Here is a 23,207-nt window from a genome sequence, read left to right as displayed (position 1 = left end):
TAACTTTAAAAATATACTTCTCAATAACCCATATGTCAAACAAGAATACCATATTTAAATACCTCCCAAAAAGCACTAACATCAACTTTGCTTCTCTTGCCTATTTTGAAGAACAATCTACTTTGATTGTTTTATAGACTTGTCAAGATCGTCTAAGTGAAGATTTACAAACAGTGATAAAAGCAAAATATGTGACTCTAATGAATCATGTTCTGATTTATGTAGAATGAAAAGAAAAATTAAATAAACCTGGAATCATCTCTCAAATGGAAATATTACAAATAAATTGCTAACAAATCTTTTAAAAAATAAATTATAAGAAAAAATAGCAAATATTTTGAACAGACAAAAATGAAAGAAGAGTATAGGTAATAAAGGATGCAGAGAAATGATGCTTGGGGAAAATTTGTAGCTAAAATGCTTATGTAAAAATAAGAAAGATCTCATTAATAACCTAAGGTTCCACTTTAAGAACGCAGGAGGCAAAGAGAGAATATCAAATCAAATTCCAATAGAAGAAATGAAATAATAAAGATTAGAGCAGAAACCAATGAAATAGAAACCAAAAAAATTTACAAAGAAAATTAATGAAAGTAATCTGACCTCCAAGCAACAGCCATGGAAACCTTATGGTCTGCCTGAAAGCATCTGAATCTATGGAGAGGTTAATTAAAATAAGAAGACTTGGGTGGCAGAGTAGCAAGAGGAAATGAGAAACTGAGAGTCTAGTGAAAAGAAGTTTGTTGGAAATGGATTTTCTTTCTGGCTAGTGGAATAACCTGAGAAAATTTTTAAAGATCAAGAATTTTTTAATTTTTATTTCTAACTGAAGGATAATTGCTTTACAGTACTGTGTTGGTTTCTGTCAAACATTAACACATACCAGAAAGCCTGAGAACTTTAAATACATACACATCTATAAGGGAAGAAGCAAAGAGGATGGTAATGAAAAAATGAAATGTCTTTGAGAGAATAGACAGTTTTAGATGAAATGTACTACATTCTAAAGCTTAGAAAGTAAGATCTTAAGCCTTTCCAACTTTAAAATATATTTCCAACTCAAGAGTTTATCCAATTACTTAATATGGAAAAAAAGAAAATCAATGTAATTAATATTTCCTTTTAAAAATAAATATCAAAAAAGTAGACAAACTTTACCTAGGCTAACCAAGAAAAAAGAGAGAAGACACAAATCTTCAAAATCAGAAATAGAAAAGGGGATATCACTGATTTCACTGAAATAAAAAGTATTATAAGGCAATATTACATAAGAAAGCTGTGGTACATATACACAATGGAGTATTACTCAGCCATTAAAAAGAATACATTTGAATCAGTTCTGACGAGATGGATGAAACTAGAGCCGATTATACAGAGTGAAGTAAGCCAGAAAGAAAAACACCAATACAGTATACTAACACATATATATGGAATTTAGAAAGATGGCAATGATGACCCTGTATGCAGGACAGCAAAAAAGACACAGATGTGTATAGCAGACTTTTGGACTCAGTGGGAGAGGGAGAGGGTGAGATGATTTGGGAAAATGGCATTGAAACATGTATAATATCATGTAAGAATCGAATTGCCAGTCTATGTCCGATACAGGATATGGCACGCTTGGGGCTGGTACCGGGGATGACCCAGAGAAATGTTGTGGGGAGGGGGGTGGGAGGGGGGTTCATGTTTGGGAACGCATGTACACCTGTGGTGGATTCATGTCAATGTATGCCAAAACCAATACAGAATTGTAAAGTAAAAACTAAATAAATAAATAAATTTAAAAAATAAAAAAATAAGGCAATATTACAAACAACTTATGGCAAAAATTAAGAAAATTTGGATGAAATAGACAAATTCATAGAAAACAAAAACTAGTAAAATTTACTCAAGAAAGAAGAAATAGAATACCTAAATAGGCCAAAGAAAATGAATTAGGAAAAACAAACAAATATATAAAACTTTCCACAATTTAATTTCATGCCCAGATGACTTCACTGGAAAATTTTATTGAATATTTAAAAACAATCTTTCACAAACTCCTGCACAGAATTATTGACAAATCATTCTGTTGCACTCATTCAGTATGATGCTCAAAACAAATCCAGAGAAAAACATACATGAAAATTATATAGACCAATATCCCTCATGAATATAGATGTAAAAATTCTCAAAAAAATAATAGTAAAAGGAACTCAACAACTTATTACAACATGATCAAGTGAGATTTACTTCAGGAATACAAAGCAGATTTAACATCTGAAAATCAGTAAATGTAGTATACCATAATAATAGATTCAAAGTTAAAAAATATATATATGGTCATCTTAATAGATACATATAAAATTTGACAAAATTGAATATTAAATTTCACAACAAATAAGGAATTATCCTAATATATTTCTCAGCTTAATAAAGGATATCTATATATAGCCAAAAAAATAAAAATAAAAAACCTACAACTAAGACTATACATAATGGTGAAAAACCAAATCCATTTCCCCTAAGATCAGATATAAGATATGAACGTTAATACTCATCACTTCAACATCAAACTAGGGATTATAGCTAACAAGACAGGAAAAAATTAAGAGAAGGGAAAAAGAGAATATTTGGAGGAAAGGAAGGGAGAAAATGTGAGCTAGTTAAAGGCATCAAATCAGAAAAGAAATTAAAATGTCTTTGCAGATGACATGAAAAGAATCTCCAATGGATCTAAAAACAACTACTAAACTAATAAATGGATTCATCAAGATCTCAGGACACAATGTTATTATTTAAAAATTTGTATTTCTGTGTAATGTTAATATGCAATCAGAATATATTAGGTTGTTGCAAAAGTAATGGTGGTTTTGCAGCATTGAAATTTGCCATTTGATATTGGAATACATTCTTAAATAAATGTGGTTATGTTGTACATCATTTTAATGCACATTTCTCACTTTATGTGGTTTTGCTAATAACATTACTTGCTGTTTATTTTATATTTATTTTAGATTAGGGAAACGATGTTAAATAAAAAGCAAATTCGAGTGATTTTCTTTAGTTCAAAATGTTCATAAAGCAGCAGAGACAACTCACAACATCTACAATGCATTTGGCCCAGTAAATGCTAACAAATGTGCAGTGCAGTTGTGATTCAAGAAGTTTCGCAAAGGAGATGAGAAGCTTGAAGGTGAGGAGCATAGTGGCCAGCCTTTCGAAGTGACAATGACCAACTGAGAGCTATCATTGAAGCTGACCGTCTTACAACTACACTAGAAAATGCCCAAGAATTCAGTGTCAACTATTCTATGGTCATTTGGCATTTGAAGCAAATTGGAAAGGCAAAAAAGCTCAATAAGTGGGTGCCTCATGAGCTGACTGAAAATTAAGGGGGAAAAAAAGGATGTCGTTTTGAAGTGTTGCCTTCTCTTATTCTATGCAACATCAATGAACCATTTCTCCATCAGATTGTGAGAGAGACAAAAAATGGATTTTATACAGTTGGCAATGACCAGCTCAGTGGTTGGACTGAGAAGAATCTCCAAAGCACTTTCCAAAGCCAAACTTGCACCAAAAAAATGGTCATAGTCACTGTTTGGTGGTCTGCTGGCCATCTGATCCTTTACAGCTTTCTGAATTCCTGTGAAACAATTACATCTGAAAACTATGCTCAGAAAATCAATGAGCTGCATTGAAATCTGCAACACCTGCAGCTGGCATTGGTCAACAGAATGGGCCCCATTCTTCTGCATGACAACACCAGAGCACACATCACACAACCAACACTTCAAAAGCTGAATGAATTGGCCTGCAAAGTTTTGCCTCATTTGCCACTCTTCAAGCATCTCATCAACTTTTTGCTTTCCAAGGGTTCATTGAATCCTGAAGCACAGATTTTTATGTAACAGGAATAAACAAACTTATTTCTCATTGGCAAAAATGTGTTAATTGTAATGGTTCCTACATCATTAATAAAGATATGTTTGAGCCTAATTATAATGAATTAAAATTTAGGGTCTGAAATCGCAATTAAGTTTGCACCAATCTAATAAAATTTAAAAAACAATTATATTCACAATATCATCAAAAAGAATATAACACATTGTTATAAATTTTGCCTAAGGAGGCAAAACACCTATACTCCAAAAACTATATACAAGATGTTGAAGAAAGAAATCAAAGATGACACAGATGGAAAGATATACCATGTTCTTAGGTTGGAAGAATCAATATTGTGAAAATGACTATACTACACAAAATATCTATGGATTCAATGCAATCCCTATCAAATTATCAATGGCATTTTTCACAGAACTAGAATTTTAAAATTTTACATTTGTATGAAGACACAAAAGACCTTGAGTACCCAAAGCAATCTTGAGAAAGAAAAACAAACCTGGAGTAAAAAAGTTCCCTGGCTTCAGAATATACTACAAAGCTACAGTAATCAAAACAGTATGGTACTGCATAAAAACACAACTATCGATCAATGAAACAGGACAGAATGCCCAGAAATAAACCCATGCACCTCTGGTCAATTAATCTATGACAAAGGAGGCAAAAATATACAGTAGAGAAAGGACAATCTCTTCAATAAATGGTGTTAGGAAAACTGGACAGCTACATATAAAAGAATGAAATTAGAATATCCTTTAACACCATACACTAAAAAAACAAACTTCAATCAAAATGGATTAAAGATCTAAATGTAAGACATTACTATAAAACTCTTAGAGGAAAACATAGGCAGAACACTCTTTGACATAAATTGCAGCAATATCTCTCTGATCTCTGTCCTAGAGTAGTGGAAATGAAAGAAAAATAAATAAATGGTACCATATTAAACTCAAAAATTTTGCGCAGCAAAGGTAACCAGAAACAAAGCAAATATATAATCCATAGAATGGGAGAAAATACATGCAACTGATGCCCAACAAACAAGGGAATAATCTCCAAAGTTTACAAACAGCTCATGCAGCTCAATATAGAAAAAAATCTAATCAAAAATGAGAAGACCTAAATAGACTTTTGTCTAGAGAAGACACACAAATAGTCAAAAGGTACATGAAAAGATGCTCAACATCACTAATTACTAGAGAAATGAAAATCAAAGCTACAATGAAATATCATCACACACCAGTCAGAATGGCCATCATCAAAAATGCTGATGATGCCATCACCTATTTGCACGCAGCAATGCAGATGCAAAAATAGAGAACAGACTTGAGGAAACAGGGGGGGGAAGGAGATGGTGGGACAAACCGAGAGAGCAGCATCAAAATATTTATATTATTATATGGAAAATAGTCTGGCACTCTTGGCCGCTGCCCCTGACCTCGGACGTGGGGCAACTCCTCTCGGCCACACTTAGTGCACCAATCGCAGCCACCCACACTTAGTGCGCTGGTCACAGCTGACAGTACCAGGCTGCGACAGTGCAGGAATGGCCGAGAGGAGCTACCCAAGTCCAAGGTCAGGGGTGGCAACCTAGAGGAGTTCCCCACTTCCAAGGCCAGGGGCAGCCAGGAGAAGCCACCCCATGCCCGAGGCCAGGGTGGTGGCCAGGAGGAGCAACCCCATGGCCAAGGAGTGGTGGCTGTGTGGGCACAGGAGGGCCTAGAGGAGCTATTCCACGTTGAAGGTCAGGAAGAGTAGCATAGAGTGGCCACAGTACTGGAGTTTCAGCTTTAGCATCATTCTTTCCAAAGAAATCCCAGGGCTGATCTTCAGAATGGATTGGTTAGATCTCCTTGCAGTCCAAGGGACTCTCAAGAGTCTTCTCCAACACAATATTGCATAGAAACCTGGAATGTCAGGTCCATGAATCAAGGCAAATTGGAAGTGGTCAAACAGGAGATGGCAAGAATGAATGTCGACATTCTAGGAATCAGCGAACTAAAATGGACTGGAATGGGTGAATTTAACTCAGATGACCATTATATCTACTACTGTGGGCAGGAATCCCTCAGAAGAAATGCAGTAGCCATCATAGTCAACAAAAGAGTCCTTGGATGCAATCTCAAAAACCACAGAATGATCTCTGTTCGTTTCCAAGGCAAACCATTCAATATCACAGTAATCCAAGTCTATGCCCCAACCAGTAGCACTGAAGAAGCTGAAGTTGAACGATTCTTTGAAGACCTACAAGACCTTTTAGAACTAACACCCAAAAAAGATGTCCTTTTCATTATAGGGACTGGGATGCAAAAGTAGGAAGTCAAGAAACACCTGGAGTAACAGGCAAATTGGGCCTTGGAATGCGGAATGAAGCAGGGCAAAGACTAATAGTTTTGCCGAGAAGATGCACTGGTAATAGCAAACACCCTCTTCCAACAACACAAGAGAAGACTCTACACATGGACATCACCAGATGGTCAACACCAAAATCAGACTGATTATATTCTTTGCAGCCAAAGATGGAGAAGCTCTATACAGTCAACAAAAACAAGATCAGGAGCTGACTGTGGCTCAGATCATGGACTCCTTATTACTAAATTCAGACTTAAGTTGAAGAAAGTAGGGAAAACCGTTACACCATTCAGGTATCACATAAATCATATCTCTTATGATTATACAGTGGAAAAGAGAAATAGAGTTAAGGGCCTAGATCTGATAGATAGAGTGCCTGATGAACAATGGAATGCGGTTCATGACATTGTACAGGAGACAGAGATCAAGACCATCCCCATGGAAAAGAAATGCAAAAAAGCAAAATGGCTGTCTGGGGAGGCCTTACAAATAGCAGTGAAAAGTAGAGAGGCGAAATGCAAAGGAGAAAAGGAATGATATAAGCATCTGAATGCAGAGTTCCAAAGAATAGCAAGAAGAGATAATAAAGCCTTCTTCAGCTATCAATGCAAAGAAATAGAGGAAAACAACAGAATGGGAAAGACTAGAGATTACTTCAAGAAAATTAGAGATACCAAGGGAACATTTCATGCAAAGATGGGCTCGATAAAGGACAGAAATGGTCTGGACCTAACAGAAGCAGAAGATATTAAGAAGAGGTGGCAAGAATACACAGAAGAACTGTACAAAAAAGATCTTCATGACCTGGATATACATGATGGTGTGATCACTCGTCTAGAGCCAGACATCTTGGAATGTGAAGTCAAGTGGGCCTAAGAAAGCATCACTATGAACAAAGCTAATGGAGGTGACAGAATTCCAGTTGAGCTATTTCAAATCCTAAAAGGTGATGCTGTGAAAGTGTTGCACTCAATAAGCCAGCACATTTGGAAAACTCAGCAGTGGCGACAGGACTGGAAAAGGTCAGTTTTCATTCCAATTCCAAAGAAGGGCAATGCCAAAAATGTTCAAACTACCACACAATCTCACATGCTAGTAAAGTAATGCTCAAAATTCTCCAAGCCAGGCTTCAGCAAAACGTGAACCGTGAATGTCCTGATGTTCAAGCTGGTTTTAGAAAAGGCAGAGGAACCAGAGATCAAATTGCCAACATCCGCTGGATCATCAAAAATCAAGAGAGTTCCAGGAAAACATCTATTTCTGTTTTATTGACTATGCCAAACCTTTGACTGTGTGGATCACAATAAACTGTGGAAAATTCTGAAAGAGATGGGAATACCAGACTACCTGACCTCCTCTTGAGAAATCTGTATGCAGGTCAGGAAGCAACAGTTAGAACTGGACATGGAACAACAGACTGGTTCCAAACAGGAAAAGGAGTACGTCAAGCCTGTATATTGTCACCTTGCTTACTTAACTTATATGCAGAGTACCTCATGAGAAACGCTGGACTGGAAGAAACACAAGCTGGAATCAAAATTGCCGGAAGAAATATCAATAACCTCAGATATGGAGATGACACCACCCTTATGGCAGAAAGTAAATAGGAACTAAAAAGCCTCTTGATGAAAGTCAAAGTGGAGAGTGAAAAAGTTGGCTTAAAGCTCAACATTCAGGAAATGAAGATCATGGCATCCGGGTCCCATCACTTCATGGGAAACAGATGGGGATACAATGGAAACAATGGCTGACTTTACTTTTGGGGGCTCCCAAATAACTGAAGATAGTGATCGCAGCCATGAAATTAAAAGATGCTTACTCCTTGGAAGAAAAGTTATGACCAACCTAGATAGCATATTGAAAAGCAGAGACATTACTTTGCTGACTAAGATCTGTCTAGTCAAGGCTATGGTTTCTCCAGTGGTCATGTATGGATGTGAGAGTTGGACTGTGAAGAAGGCTGAGCACTGAAGAATTGATGCTTCTGAACTATGGTGTTGGAGAAGACTCTTGAGAGTCCCTTGGACTGCAAGGCGATCCAACCAATCCATTCTGAAGGAGATCAGCCCTGGGATTTCTTTGGAAGGGATTATGCTAAAGCTGAAACTCCAGTACTTTGGCCACCTCATGCGAAGAGTTGACTCATTGGAAAAGACTCTGATGCTGGGAGGGATTAGGGGCAGGAGGAGAAGGGGATGACAGAGGATGAGATGGCTGGATGGCATCATGGACTCGATGGACGTGAATCTGAGTGAACTCCGCGAAATGGTGATGGACAGGGCGGCCTGGCGTGCTGTGATTCATGGAGTGGCAAAGAGTCGGACATGACTGAGTGTCTGAACTGAACTGATCTGATGGAAAACAGTAGGTATTTACTGTATGACACAGGGAGCTCAAACTGGTGCTCTATGACAACCTAGAAGTGTGGGATGTGGTGGGAGGTTGGAGGGAGGTTCAAGAGGAAGGGGACTTTGGTATACCTATGGTTGAGTCATGTTGATGTATGGCAGAAACCAACACAATATTGCAAAGCAATTATCCTTCAATTAAAGACAAATCAATTAAAAGCAAAAAAAAATAGAGTCACAGATGTAGAAAACAAAATTACGGTTACCAGGAGAAAAGGGTGGAGGGGTAAACTGGGAGATTGATATTGACATATACATACCACTATATATAAAACAGATAACTAATATGGACCTACTCTATAAACAAGGACATTCTACTCAATATTTTTTAATGGCCTATATGGAAAAAGAATCTAAAAATGAGTGGATATACATATATGTATAGCTGATTCACTTTTCTGTACAGCAGATACTAACACAACATTGCAAATCAAGTATACTCCAGTAAAGATTAATCTAATAAAAATGCTGGAGAGGGTGTGATGAAAGGGAACCCTCCTACACTACTGGTGGAAATATGAACTGGTACAGCTACTACGGAGAACAGTATGGTTCAAATAATGTTTTCCCATATCACCTTTTTAAAAAACTAAAAACCATTATACACCTACTAAGAAAACTAAGATCATGGCATTTGGTCCCATCACTTCATGGCAAATAGATGGGGAAACAGTGGAAACAGTGATAGACTTTATTTTGGGGGTCTCCATAATCACTGCAAATGGTGACTGCAGCCATGAAATTAAAAGACACTTGCTCCTTCGAAGAAAAGTTAAGACCAACCTAGACAGCGTATTAAAAAGCAGAGACATTACTTTGCTAACAAAGTTCCGTCTAGTCAAAGCTATGGTTTTTCCAGTAGTCATGTATGGATGTGAGAGTTGGGACTAAAAGGAAAGCTGAGCACCGAAGAATTGATGCTTTTGAACTATGGTTCTGAAGAAGACTCTTGAGAGTCCCTTGGACTGCAAGGAGATCCAATCAGTCCATCCTAAAGAAAATCAGTCCTGAATATTCATTGGAAGGACTGATACTGAAGCTGAAACTCCAACACTTTGGCCACCTGATCTGAAGAATTCACTCTTGGGAAAGACCGTGATCCTGGGAAAGATTGAAGGCAGGAGGAGAAGGGGATGAAAGAGGATGAGATGGTTGGATGGCATCACCAACTCAATGGACATGAGTTTGAATAAACTCCAGAAATTGGTGATGGACAGGGAGGCCTGGCATGCCGCAGTCCGTGGGGTCACAGAGTCAGACACGACTGAGCAACGGAACTGAACTGACTGATACACCTACTAGAATGTCTATAATCAAAATGAATGAAAATATGTGACAATGACGATGTAAAGAAACTGGAATCTACTATATTACTGATAAGATTGTAAAATGGTATAACCACTGTGGAAAATATTTTAGCAGTTTCTTAATAAGTTAAAGCAGTGCTAAGACCTATTATCTACCTAAAATAAAATAAATATGTCCACACAAAAACTCATATACAAATAAACATAAATGTTTATCAAAATATGTAAATAAAATATAGTATATCCATATAGCAGAATGTTATTCACCAAAAAAACAAATGAGCCTAAGGTACATGGATGAACTTCAACATCATTATTCTAATTTAAAGAAGCCAACAGAAAATAGTACACAATATATGATTCCTTTTAGATGAAATGTACAGGAAAGACAACTCAGTAGAAAAAGGATCAGTGATTGCCTAGAGCTGGAGTTGTGAGCTAGAACTAACTATAAGGGATCATGAGGGTCATGGGAATGAAACATTCAAAAGTAACTAAAAGTTATTGAACTGTAAATATAAAAGGAATTAATTTTATGATACATAAATTATATCTCAAGTTGCTTTAAATATTCCAGCATTTACCCTATCAGACAAAGAGAAGTATGAAATTGAGAACAATATGCCAAAGCCCAGATGAGATAGCAGTTTACATCTTGAATAAATATGCAATCGAGGCACTGACTTTCAAAAGCCAATCATGAAATAGTAACTAGAATTCTCCCCCTCAATAGTCTATATGTTTTTTGCATAAAGAAAACCCAGAATAGAAAAGGTGAAGTTTTTGAGTAGGAGATTGATGAAGTAGAATACGATTCATAACTCCTTGATGTATTTGGAGGAGCTATGTGAGTTATTACACCTATGTAATCTATTATGAATTAAAGACAGATTTCAATGATACAAGGGACCTGTTTAAAATAATTAATAAAAAACTGCTACTTTTAATCAAGAGAATAGTAAATATTGAATGAATTTGTAATCAACAAGTTAAGGTGATCAATGTGAAACATTTGGTGTGTTTGAAGTAATCCTTTGGGGAACAGTATTTTTTTATATAGTAAATCTGTATTTGAGGAGGTACATGTTTGTGAATCAATTCCCAAGATAAAAGTTATTGTGATTAATTTTGTGACAACAATTATAACTAAAACAATACATATTATTCATTCTTTTCTTTGATGCAGTCTTTCCCATTATGAGATTATTTATTTAAATATTACACAAAAGGAATAGACTATCAAGATATTTCCCTATAAACTTTTTGTAACAAGTCATTTTGCTCTAAGCCCAATTTAGAGTAAATTATACTTTACAGCAAATCAAATTAGAGAAAGTTTACAAACCACAAAGGTTATTCAAGGAAAAAACAACAGCAACCAAATAAACGTTTATTAAATATTATTTCAGTGCCTGAGATAAAAGTTGGTTTAACTTAAAATAGTCTAATTTCAACTCCCATAATTTTACACTTAGTGAATATGTATAAAGACTTACAAACTTTGGGCTTTTTTCATTCAGTAAATAGAATGTGAAATATAAAAATCAGGTCTTCGAACTATCGCAAAAGTTCAACAAAAGACTTACCTCCATCAGAACAAAGAGTGCTGCAAAGAACAGAAGGGTTGCCCATTCCACTCTGTGTAGAATTATCTCAAAATCATGGATGTCAGCTAAAATTAGCAACCAGATGGCACCTAGAATAGCAATCCACCCTGAAAAACAAGTAAACAGACTTAAAGTTTAATTGTTAAAAGGCTAATTCTTCATCTTCAGATTTCTTTTTTAATTGAAGGTAACTGATATTCTGCAAACTGAACACACTTAACATGTATCTTTTGGCTAATATATATATCAAAGAAACCAACACAACAGCCATCAGGATAATGAATATATCCACCATGCCAGCAGTTTCCTCATGTCCATATTCTTTTCTCTCTCTCCCTCCTCCTGTCACCCCATCCCACCCCCAGGAGACTGTTCGTTGCTTTCCTTTCACTGTATAGTTTTTATATTTTCTATAAATGCAGTCATATAACATGTATTTTTTTAACAGACTGCTTCCATTCAATACAATTATCTTAAGATTCTTCAACATTGGTGTGTTCATTCTTCAATTCTTCAGTGTTGGTATTTCATTCTTCTTTTTTGTTAAGTATGGCTATGCCACAGTGCACATACTCATTCACCTTTGATGGACACTTGCATTGTTGCCAGTGGTTGGCTATTACAAGTGAATGTGCTATGAACTTTCATATAAATTATCTATATGTACATTATGCTTTCAGTTATCTTGGATCAATATCTAGGAATGGAATTCCTGAATTATATGATAGGCTAGTTTATGGGATATTTGTGTTTTAAGAAACTGTGAAATTGCTTCCCAAAATGGTTGTAACATTTTACAATTCCACCAGTAGTATATGGAAATGCCCATTTTTCCATATTTTCTTTTTTTTTTTTTTTAGGGATTTGATTTATTTTTTTTATTTTTTAATTTTTTTATTAATTAATTTATTTTTATTTTACTTTACAATTCTGTATTGGTTTTGCCATACATTGACATGAATCCTTTTTTTTTATTTTCCAGTGGGCATAAAATTATATCTCATTATGGTTTCAAATTGTATCCCTCTAATGACTAATGATGTTGAGCATCTTTTCATGTACTTATTTGCCACTCATATATGCTCTTTCATGAAGTTTTTGTTCAAATAGGCTGAGCACGTTTTTTTCTAAGCAAATAAAACTCAAAATAAGTAGAAAAAAATGTGCTGGATCAGAAATCAGTGAAATGAAGATAGAAAATTATTAGCGAAAAGCAATAATACTAAAACTTGGTCCTTTGAGAAGATCAAGAAGACTGGTAGACTTGGTCAATCTAAATATAATGAAAAGTGAAAAGGAAATAAAAGTGCCAATATCAAGAATAAGATCAGCAATATGGCTTTAGATTATACAGACATAAAAAGTACAAGTTTTCTATAGCTGTCATCACAAAGTACTACAAATGTAGTGGCTTGAAATAGCACCTCTTTATTATATCATGGTTTTCATAGATCAGAAGTATGATGAGCTTGGCTAGTCTCTAATTAGGGCCTCAAAACAAAATCAAGGTGTTTGCAGGGCTGCATTTCTTTCTAGAGGCTTCAGGACAAAAACTGTTTCCCTACTTATTTCAATTATAGATATAATTCAGTTCCTGTTTATTTTGATTGTAGATACTATTCAATGCAAAGTAAAGTCCCTACTTCCTTACTTGCTATCACCCAGGAGTTGTTGTTAGTTTTAAGAGGCCACCCACATTTCTAGCTCATGACTCACTTCCTCTGTCTTCAAAGCCAACAATGGTGCATCAAGTCAAGTCACTCTCACAATTCAAATCTCTCCTGCTTCTCCTGCTGCATCTCTCCAATTAACTCTCTTCTCTTCCACTTCCATTTTAAGGGCCAATGTTATTACATTGAGCACACCTGGATAATCTAGGAAAATTTCCCTGTTTTAATGTTTGTAACCTTAATTTTACCTGCAAAGTCCCTTCTGCCATGTGATATAACATACACAGGTATTAATATCACATATTAGGATGTAGACACCTTTGAGGAGCCACATATAGAGTAATTTGGGAATAACTAGCATTTTAACAATATTGTCTTTAAGAAGTCTATGAACATGATATGTCTCTATTTATTAAGATCTCCTTTAGTTTTTCTAAGAACGTTTTGTAGAAATTCCAGAACTTATGTGGAAATACAAAGGACCTAGAATAGCCAACACAAACTTGAAAAAGAAGAGCAAAATTAGAGAACATACATTACCTAATCAAAACAGTATAGTGTTACATTAATATAGTCAAACTGATCAATGGAGAGTCCAGAAATGCACCCACAATTTAAAGATCAGATGATTTGCAAGAAAAGTTCAACAACAGTTCAGTGAAGAAATTGTAATTATTTTCATGAATGGTGCTGAAACAACTGGATATTCACAAGCAAAAAAATTTTTTACTTTGATCCATTTATTGAATCATACACAAAAGTCAGCTATGTGGACAATGAAAAGTGAAAGTGTTAGTCACTCAGTCGTGTCTGACTCTTTGCAACCCCATGGACTGTAGCCCACAAGGCTCCTATGTCTGTGGGATTTCCCAGTCAAGAATGCAGGAGTAGGTAGTCATTCCCTTCTCCAAAAGATCTTCCTGACCCAGGGATAGAACCTGTGTCTCCTGCATTGCAGGCAAATTCTTTGCTATCTGAGCCACCAGGAATACTCACATAGAAAATAATGCTAAATGTAAAATCTGTAATTTTAAAACTGTTAGAATAAACATATGCAAAGGCTTCTTTGACCTTGGTTAAGTTTTCTTCAGTTCAGTTCAGTTCGGTTCGGTTCAGTCACTCAGTCGTGTCCAACTCTTTGCCACTCCATGAATCGCAGCACGCCAGGCCTCTCTGTCCATCACCAACCCCCAGAGTTCAATCAGACTCACATGCATCGAGTCTGTGATGCCATCCAGCCATCTCATCCTCTGTCGTCCCCTTCTCCTCCTGCCCCCAATCCCTCCCAACATCAGAGTCTTTTCCAATGAGTCAACTCTTCGCATGAGGTGGCCAAAGTATTGGAGTTGCAACTTTAGCATCAGTCCTTCCAATGAATATTCAGGACTGATTTCCTTTAGGATGGACTGGTTGGATCTCCTTGCAGCCCGGGGACTTTCAAGAGTCTTCTTCAACACCACAGTTCAAATGCATCAATTCTTCGGTGTTCAGCTTTCCTTTTAGTCCAACTCTCACATCCATACATGACCACTGGAAAAACCATAGCCTTGACTAGACGGACCTTTGTTGGCAAATTAATAACTCTGCTTTTAAATATGCTGTCTAGGTTGGTCTTAACTTTTCTTCCAAGGAGCAAGCATCTTTTAATTCATTGCTGCAGTCACCATCTGCAGTGATATGAAGCCCCCCAAAATAATGTCTGTCACTGTTTCCATTGTTTCCCCATCTATTTGCCATGAACTGATGGGACCAGATGCCATGATCTGAATGTTGAGTTTTAAGCCAAATTTTCACTCTCTTCTTTTACTTTCATCAAGAATCTCTTTAGTTCTTCTTCACTTTATACCATATTCAAAAATTAAATGAAATATAGACTTAAATATAAGACCCAAAACTATAAATCTCCCAAAGAAAACTTAAGGGAAAATATGACGTTGAACTTGCCAATATTTTCTTGGCTATGACACCAAGAGCTCAGGCCACAGAAATAGACAAATAAGACTACATGAAACTTTAAAACTTTTGTTTATCAAAGGACACAATCTTTAGAGTAAAAAGGCATCCCATGGAATAGGCAAAAATATCTGGAAATCACATATCTGAAAATGAGTTAATATCCAAAATATATAAAGAACTCCTCAGTTCAGTTCAGTTCAGTTCAGTCGCTCAGTCATGTCCGATTCTTTGTGACCCCATAAAATGCAGCAGGCCAGGCCTCTCTGTCCATCACCAACTCCCGGAGCCTACCCAAACTCATGTCCATTGAGTCGGTGATGCCTTCCAACCATCTCATCCTCTGTCATCCCCTTCTCCTCCTGCCCTCAATCTTTCGCAGAATTCCTACGACTCAACAAAAAAATCAAATAACCTAATTTAAAATGGGCAGAGGAACTTAACAGACATTTCTCCAAAGATGGTATACAAATGGCCAGTAACCAGATGATATTTCCCAGCATGACTAATCATTGGAGAGATGCATATCAAAATGCAATGAGAAATCATCTTTCACCTGTTAAGATGACTACTATGAAAAGGCAGGAAAAAATGTTGGTGGGGATGTGTCCTCCTTATTTAACTTGTATGCAGAGTACGTCATGAGAAACGCTGGACTGGAAGAAACACAAGCTGGAATCAAGATTGCCAGGAGAAATATCAATAACTTCAGATATGCAGATGACACCACCCTTATGGCAGAAAGTGAAGAGGAGCCAAAAAGCCTCTTGATGAAAGTGAAAGAGGAGAGTGGAAAAGTTGGCTTAAAGCTCAACATTCAGAAAACGAAGATCATGGCATCTGGTCCCATCACTTCATGGGAAATAGATGGGGAAACAGTGGAAGCAGTGTCAGGCTTTATTTTGGGGGGCTCCAAAATCACTGCAGATAGTGATTGCAGCCATGAAATTAAAAGACGCTTACTCCTTGGAAGAAAAGTTATGACCAAGCTAGATAGTATATTCAAAAGCAGAGACATTACTTTGCCGACTAAGGTCCGTCTAGTCAAGGCTATGGTCTTTCCTGTGGTCATGTATGGATGTGACAGTTGGACTGTGAAGAAGGCTGAGCACCGAAGAATTGATGCTTTTGAACTGTGGTGTTGGAGAAGACTCTTGAGAGTCCCTTGGACTGCAAGGAGATCCAACCAGTCCATTCTGAAGATCGACCCTGGGATTTCTTTGGAAGGAATGATGCTAAAGCTGAAGCTCCAGTACTTTGACCACCTCATGAGAAGAGTTGACTCATTGGAAAAGACTCTGATGCTGGGAGTGATTGGGGGCAGGAGGAGAAGGGGATGACAAGAGGATGAGATGGCTGGATGGCATCACAGACTCGATGGACGTTGAGTCTGAGTGAACTCCGGGAGATGGTGATGGACAGGGAGGCCTGGCATGCTGCGATTCATGGGGTTGCAAAGAGTCAAACACGACTGAGGGACTGAACTGAACTGAAGGTGAGATAACAACCCAAACTGTGGGATAGCCAGAGAGAGAGAAAAAAAGAGAGAGAATTTTCCCATGAAAAACTCTAGTCTAAGGCTCTAACCTAAGTCACAGCCTGGCCTGCTCACAGAGGAAAGGATTGAGCAAATACCAAAGGAGAGCTAGCTGGCTGTGGAATGGTCCCTTGCCCCGCTGGAGGCAGAGAGGCAGGCATGGGACAGCCAGAGCCTGTAGGTAAGGGGCAATCTCTGCCCCAGAGACCGGCATTCTCCACCAAACTGTGAGCAGACTCCCAGTTGCTAACCAGGTCTTCCTGGGATCCTGGATGGTTGACATCTGCCAGGAGGGTCACAGTCTGAGGTCAGCTCCCCAGAGGAGACACATGGCACACCTGAGAGGGAGCTCTTGCAGCATACCCAGGACACTGAGCAGCCAGGACCAGGGAGGTGATTAAGATGCACAGCCCACCTAGGACAGTGCGCTCACCAAGCACCTGACTGCCTGAGCTGCTCTGACCTGGGAAAGGCACAAAATGCACAACCAAGTCTGTGCCTTTGTGGAGTACCCAAAAACCTGAACCTGAGCAGTGTATACCAGGGAAGTACATGCCACCACGAGCTGGGGCAAGCCCAGCGTGATCCATACAATGTGCACTCCCCACACAAGCCAGTGATATTTATTTGCTGTGTTCCTTCCTCCCCACAACACAACTGAACAAGTGAGCAAAAATAAGTGATCACCTCACTCCCTTGAGTCAGTTTGGAAATTAGACACTGAAGAGAATTTCAAACAGATGAAGCCAAAATAAAGAAGAGGGAACTGCTCTGAAACTGACAGGCGCAACAGATTAAAACCTTGTAGTTAACATTGACTAAGCATTGGAAGGGGCCTATAGACCTTGAGAAGAACTATAAGCTTGAACAAGGAACTATCTGAAACTGAACTGACCCCACAGTGCCCTCAGCAGCTCCAGAAAAATTCCTAGATATATTTTTACTACTATAATTTTTTAATTTCTTTTATTTTTGACTTCTTTATTACTCCTTTAATATTCATTTTTATAACCTACTTGCATAAAAGACCCTATTTTTAAAACAAATTTCATATTACATTTTTTATAATTTTTGTGAATTGGTTTTGTATTTCTAATATTGTATTTCTGGGAGTCTAATCTCTACTCTGGATTTTTAATCTTTGCTTTTTGGTATTTGTTATCAATTTTGTCGTGTTGGAGAAGACTCTTGAGAGTCCCTTGGACTGCAAGGAGATCCAACCAGTCCATTCTGAAGGAGATCAGCCCTGGGATTTCTTTAGAGGGGATGATGCTGAAGCTGAAACTCCAGTACTTTGGCCACCTCATGTGAAGAGTTGCCTCACTGGAAAAGACTCTGATGCTGGGAGGGATTGGGGGCAGGAGGAGAAGGGGACAACAGAGGATGAAATAGCTGGATGGCATCACTGACTCAATGGACGTGAGTCTGAGTGAACTCTGGGAGTTTGTGATGGACAGGGAGGCCTGGTGTGCTGCGATTCATGGGGTCACAAAGAGTCGGACACAACTGAGTGATTGAATTGAACTGAACTGATCAATTTTGTACCTTTAAGAATCTAATCTTCAGTACCCATTTTTAGTTAGGGGTGTGATTACTGGCTTGATTCCTTTCTCCCCTTTTAATGCTCAATTTTGTCCCCCAGGTCACCTCTATCTGCTCCCTCCCCCTCTCTTCTCTATTTAACTCCATGAACCACTCTGGGTGTCCCAGACTGTGGAGAGTACATAGGGAATTGATTACTGGCTAAATTGCTCTCTCCCCTTTTGACTTCCCCTTTCTTCTCCTGGTCACCTCTATCTCCCTCCTCCTTCTTCTGTTCTCTATGTAACTCTGTGAACCTCTCTGGGTGTCTCTCATTGTGGAGAATCGTTTCACCATTAACCTAAATTGTTATCATCTGTGGTGGATGGATGGAGACGTCTTGAGGCTACTGTAAGAATAAGACTGAAAGCCAAAGGCAAGAGGTTTAAATCCAAAACTAGAGAACATCGGAAAACTCCTGACCCCAGGGAACATTAATCGACAAGAACTCATCCAAAAGCCTCCATAACTACAATGAAACCAAGCTCCACCCAAGAGCCAACAAGTTCCAGAGCAAGACATACCATGCTAATGCTCTAGCAATGCAGGAACACAGCCCTGAGCATTAAAATAGAGGCTGCCTAAATCACCCCACCCCAGTACTCTTGCCTGGAAAATCCCATGGACGGAGGAGCCTGGTAGGCTGCAGTCCATGGGGTCGTAAAGAGTCAGACACGACTGAGCGACTTCACTTCACTAAATCACACCAAACCCTTAGACACCCTAAAATTCACTACTGGAAGCTTCATTGCACTACAGAGAGAAGGAATCCAGCTCCACCCACCAAAACACTGTCACAAGCTTCCCTAACCAGGAAACCTTGACAAGCCACTCGTCCAACCCCCCCACACACACACACAACAGGCAGCAATCTCCACAATAAAGAGGAGCCACAAACTTCCAATATACAGAAATGCCAACCCAAACACAGCAATCTAAACAAAATTAAAAGACAGAAAAATATTCAGAAGGTAAAGGAACATGATAAATGCCCACCAAACCAAACCAGAGAGGAGCAAATAAGGAGTCTACCTGAAAAAGAATTCAGAATAATGATAACAAAAATGATCCAAAATCTTGAAAACAAAATTGAGTTATAGATAAATGCTCTGGAGACAAGGATTGAGAAGATGCAAGAAAAGTTTAACAAGGACCTAGGAGAAATAAAAGAGTCAATCAATAATGAATACTGCAATAACAAATCAAAAGCACTCTGGAGGGAACCAACAATAGAATAACTGAGGCAGAAGATAAGAAGGTGAGGTGGAAGGTAGAATGGTGGAAATAAATGAAGCAGAGAGGGAAAAAAACGAATTAAAAGAAATGAGGACAACCTCAGACACCTCTGGGACAATGTTAAACACCCCAACATTCGAATGATAGGAATCCCAGAAGAAGTAGACAAAAAGAAAGTCATGAGAAAACACTTGAGGAGATAATAGCTGAAACCTTCCCTAAAATGGGGAAGGATATAGCCACCCAAGTCCAAGAAACACAGAGAGTCCCATTCAGGACGAACCCAAGACTAAACTCCCCAGTTCAGTTCAGTTCAGCTCAGTTGCTCAGTTGTTTCCGACTCATTGCAACCCCATGAATTGCAGCACGCCAGGCCTCCCTGTCCATCACCATCTCCCGGAGTTCACTCAGACTCATGTCCATCGAGTCGGTGATGCCATCCAGCCATCTCATCCTCGGTCATCCCCTTCTATTCCTGCCTCCATCCCTCCCAGAATCAGAGTCTTTTCCAATGAGTCAATTCTTCGCATGAGGTGGCCAAACTACTGGAGTTTCAGCTTCAGCATCATTTCCTCCAAAGAAATCCCAGGGCTGAATTCCTTAAGAATGGACTGGTTGGACCTCCTTGCAGTCCAAGGGATTCTTAAGAGTCTTCTCCAACGTCACAGTTCAAAAGCATCAATTCTTGAGCGCTCAGCTTTCTTCACAGTCCAACTCTCAGATCCATACATGACTACTGGAAAAACCATAGCCTTGACGAGACAGACCTTTGTTGGCAAAATAATGTCTCTGCTTTTGAATATGCTCTCTAAGTTGGTCATAACTTTTCTGCCAAGGAGAAAGCGTCTTTTAATTTCATGGCCACAGTCACCATCTGCAGTGATTTTGGAGCCCCCCAAAATAAAGTCTGACACTGTTTCCACTGTTTCCCCATCTATTTCCCATGAAGTGCTGGGACCAGATGCCATGATCTTTGTTTTCTGACTGTTAAGCTTTAAGCCAACTCTCTCACTCTCCTCTTTCACTTTCATAAACAGGCTTTTTAGTTCCTCTTCACTTTCTTCCATAAAGGTGGTGTCATCTGCATATCTGAGGTGATTGATATTTCTCCCAACAATCTTGATTCCAGCTGGTGCTTCCAGCCCAGCATTTCTCATGATGTACTCTGCATAGAAGTTAAATAAGCAGAGTGACAATATACAGCCTTGACGTACTCCTTTTCCTATTTGGAACCAGTCTGTTGTTCCATGTCCAGTTCTAACTGTTCCTTCCTGACCTGCATATAGGTTTCTCAAGAGGCAGGTCAGGTAGTCTGGTATTCCCATCTCTTTCAGAATTATCCACAGTTTATTGTGACCCACACAGATGGAGAAGCTCTATACAGTTAACAAAAACAAGACCAGGAGCTGGCTGTGGCTCAGATCATGAACTCCTTATTGCCAAATTCAGATTGAAAGTAAAGAAAGTAGGGAAAACCACTAGACCATTCAAGTATGACCTAAATCAAATCCCTTATGATTATATAGTAGAAGTGAGAAATAGATTTAAGGGACTAGATCTGATAGATAGAGTGTCTGATGAACTAAGGACTGAGGTTCGTGACATTGTACAGGAGACAGAGATCAAGACCATCCCCATGGAAAAGAAATGCAAAAAAGCAAAATGGCTGTCTGAGGAGGCCTTACAAATAGCTGTGAAAAGAAGAGAAGTGAAAAGCAAAGGAGAAAAGGAAAGATATAAGCATCTGAATACAGAGTTCCAAAGAAGAGCAAGAAGAGATAAGAAGGCCTCTTCAGTGATCAATGCAAAGAAATAGAGGAAAAGAACAGAAAGGGAAAGACTAGAGATCTCTTCAAGAAAATTAGAGATACCAAGGGAACATTTCATGCAAAGATGGGCTCGATAAAGGACAGAAATGGTATGGACTTAACAGAAGCAGAAGATATTAAGAAGAGGTGGCAAGAATACACAGGAGAACTTTACAAAAAAAGATCTTCATGACCCAGATAATCACGATGGTATGATCACTCATCTAGAGCCAGACATCCTGGAATGTGAAGTCAAGTGGGCCTTAGAAAACATCACTATGAACGAAGCTAGTTAAGGTGATGGAATTCCAGTTGTGCTATTTCAAATCCTGAAAGATGATGCTGTGAAAGTGCTGCACTCAATATGACAGCAAATTTGGAAAACTCAGCAGTGGCCACAGGAGTGGAAAAGGTCAGTTTTCCTTCCAATTCCAAAGAAAGGCAATGCCAAAGAATGCTCAAACTACCGCACAACTGCACTCATCTCACATGCTATTAAAGTAATGCTCAAAATTCTCCAAGCCAGGCTTCAGCAATACATGAACCGTGAACTTCCTGATATTCAAGCTGGTTTTAGAAAAGGCAGAGGAACCAGAAATCAAATTGCCAACATCTGCTGGGTCATTGGAAAAGCAAGAGAGTTCCAGAAAAAAAACACCCCAAGACACATATTAATCAAATTAATGAACATCAAACACAAAGAACAAATATTAAAAGTAGCAAGGGAAAAAAATAACACACAAGGGGATTCTCATGAGGATAACAGCAGATCTTTCAATAGAAATTTTCAAGCAAGAAGGGAAAGGCAGGACACACTTAAAGTGATGAAAGAGAAAAATCTACAATCCAGATTACTGTACACAGCAAGACCTCATTCAAATATCAAGGAGAAATCAAAAGCTTTACAGACAAACAAAAGCTGAGAGAACCACCAAACCAGCTCTTGAACAAATGCTAAAGAATCTTCTCTAGACAGGAAATACAGAAAATGTTTATAAACTTGAACTCAAAACAACAAATGAATGGCAACGGGATCATACTTATCAATAATTGCCTTAAATATAAATGGGTTGAATAGCCCAACCAAAAGACAAAGACTGGCTGAATGGATACAAAAACAAGACTCCTATATATGCTGTTTACAAAAGACCTACCTCAAAACAAGGGACACATACAGAATGAAAGTGAAGGGCTAGAAAATGATATTTTCCGCAAATGGAGACCAAAAGAAAGCAGGAGTAGCAATACTCATATCAGACAAAATAGACTTTGAAATAAAGGCCATGAAAAGAGACAAAGAAGGATACTACATAATAATCAAAGGATCAATCCAAGAAGAAGATATAACAATTATAAATATATATGCACCCAACATAGGAGCACTGCAATATGTAAGGCAAATACTAACAGGTATGAAAGGGGATATTAACAGAAACATAATAATAGTGGTAGTCTTTAATACCCTACTCACACCTATGGATAGATCAACTAAACAGAAAATTAGCAAGGAAACACAAGCTTTAAATGATACAACGGACCCATTAGACCTAATTTATATCTATAGGATATTTTACAACAAAAAAATGAATTTCACCATTTTCTCAAGTGCACAAGGAACCTTCTCCAGGACAGATCACATCCTGGGCCATAAATCTAGCCTTTGTAAACTCAAAAAATTTGAAATCATCTCAAGTGTCTTTTCTGATTATTATGCGGTAAGATTAGATGTCAACTACAGGAAAATCAAATTATTAAATATACAGACATGTGGAGGATGAACAACACACTTGTGAATAACCAATAAGTCAAAAAAGAAATCAAAATATGCATAGAAATGAATGAAAATGAAAACACAGCAACCCAAAA

General features: G+C 38.1%; 1 protein-coding gene across 1 annotated transcript in view; it reads right to left on the bottom strand.

Annotated features, from left to right (window-relative positions):
* OCA2 (OCA2 melanosomal transmembrane protein) overlaps positions 1–23,207 on the bottom strand; it is a 361,910-nt gene that overhangs the window by 120,092 nt on the left and 218,611 nt on the right. The window contains exon 19 of the mRNA XM_040227913.1: positions 11,536–11,663. Within this exon, the coding sequence (XP_040083847.1) occupies positions 11,536–11,663 (128 nt within the window). The remainder of the gene's footprint in view (positions 1–11,535; positions 11,664–23,207) is intronic.

The sequence above is a fragment of the Oryx dammah genome, unplaced genomic scaffold (genome assembly GCF_014754425.2).
Source record: "Oryx dammah isolate SB20612 unplaced genomic scaffold, SCBI_Odam_1.1 HiC_scaffold_27, whole genome shotgun sequence".
NCBI classification, from domain to species: Eukaryota; Metazoa; Chordata; class Mammalia; order Artiodactyla; family Bovidae; genus Oryx; species Oryx dammah.
This window is presented reverse-complemented; position numbering and strand designations above follow the sequence as displayed.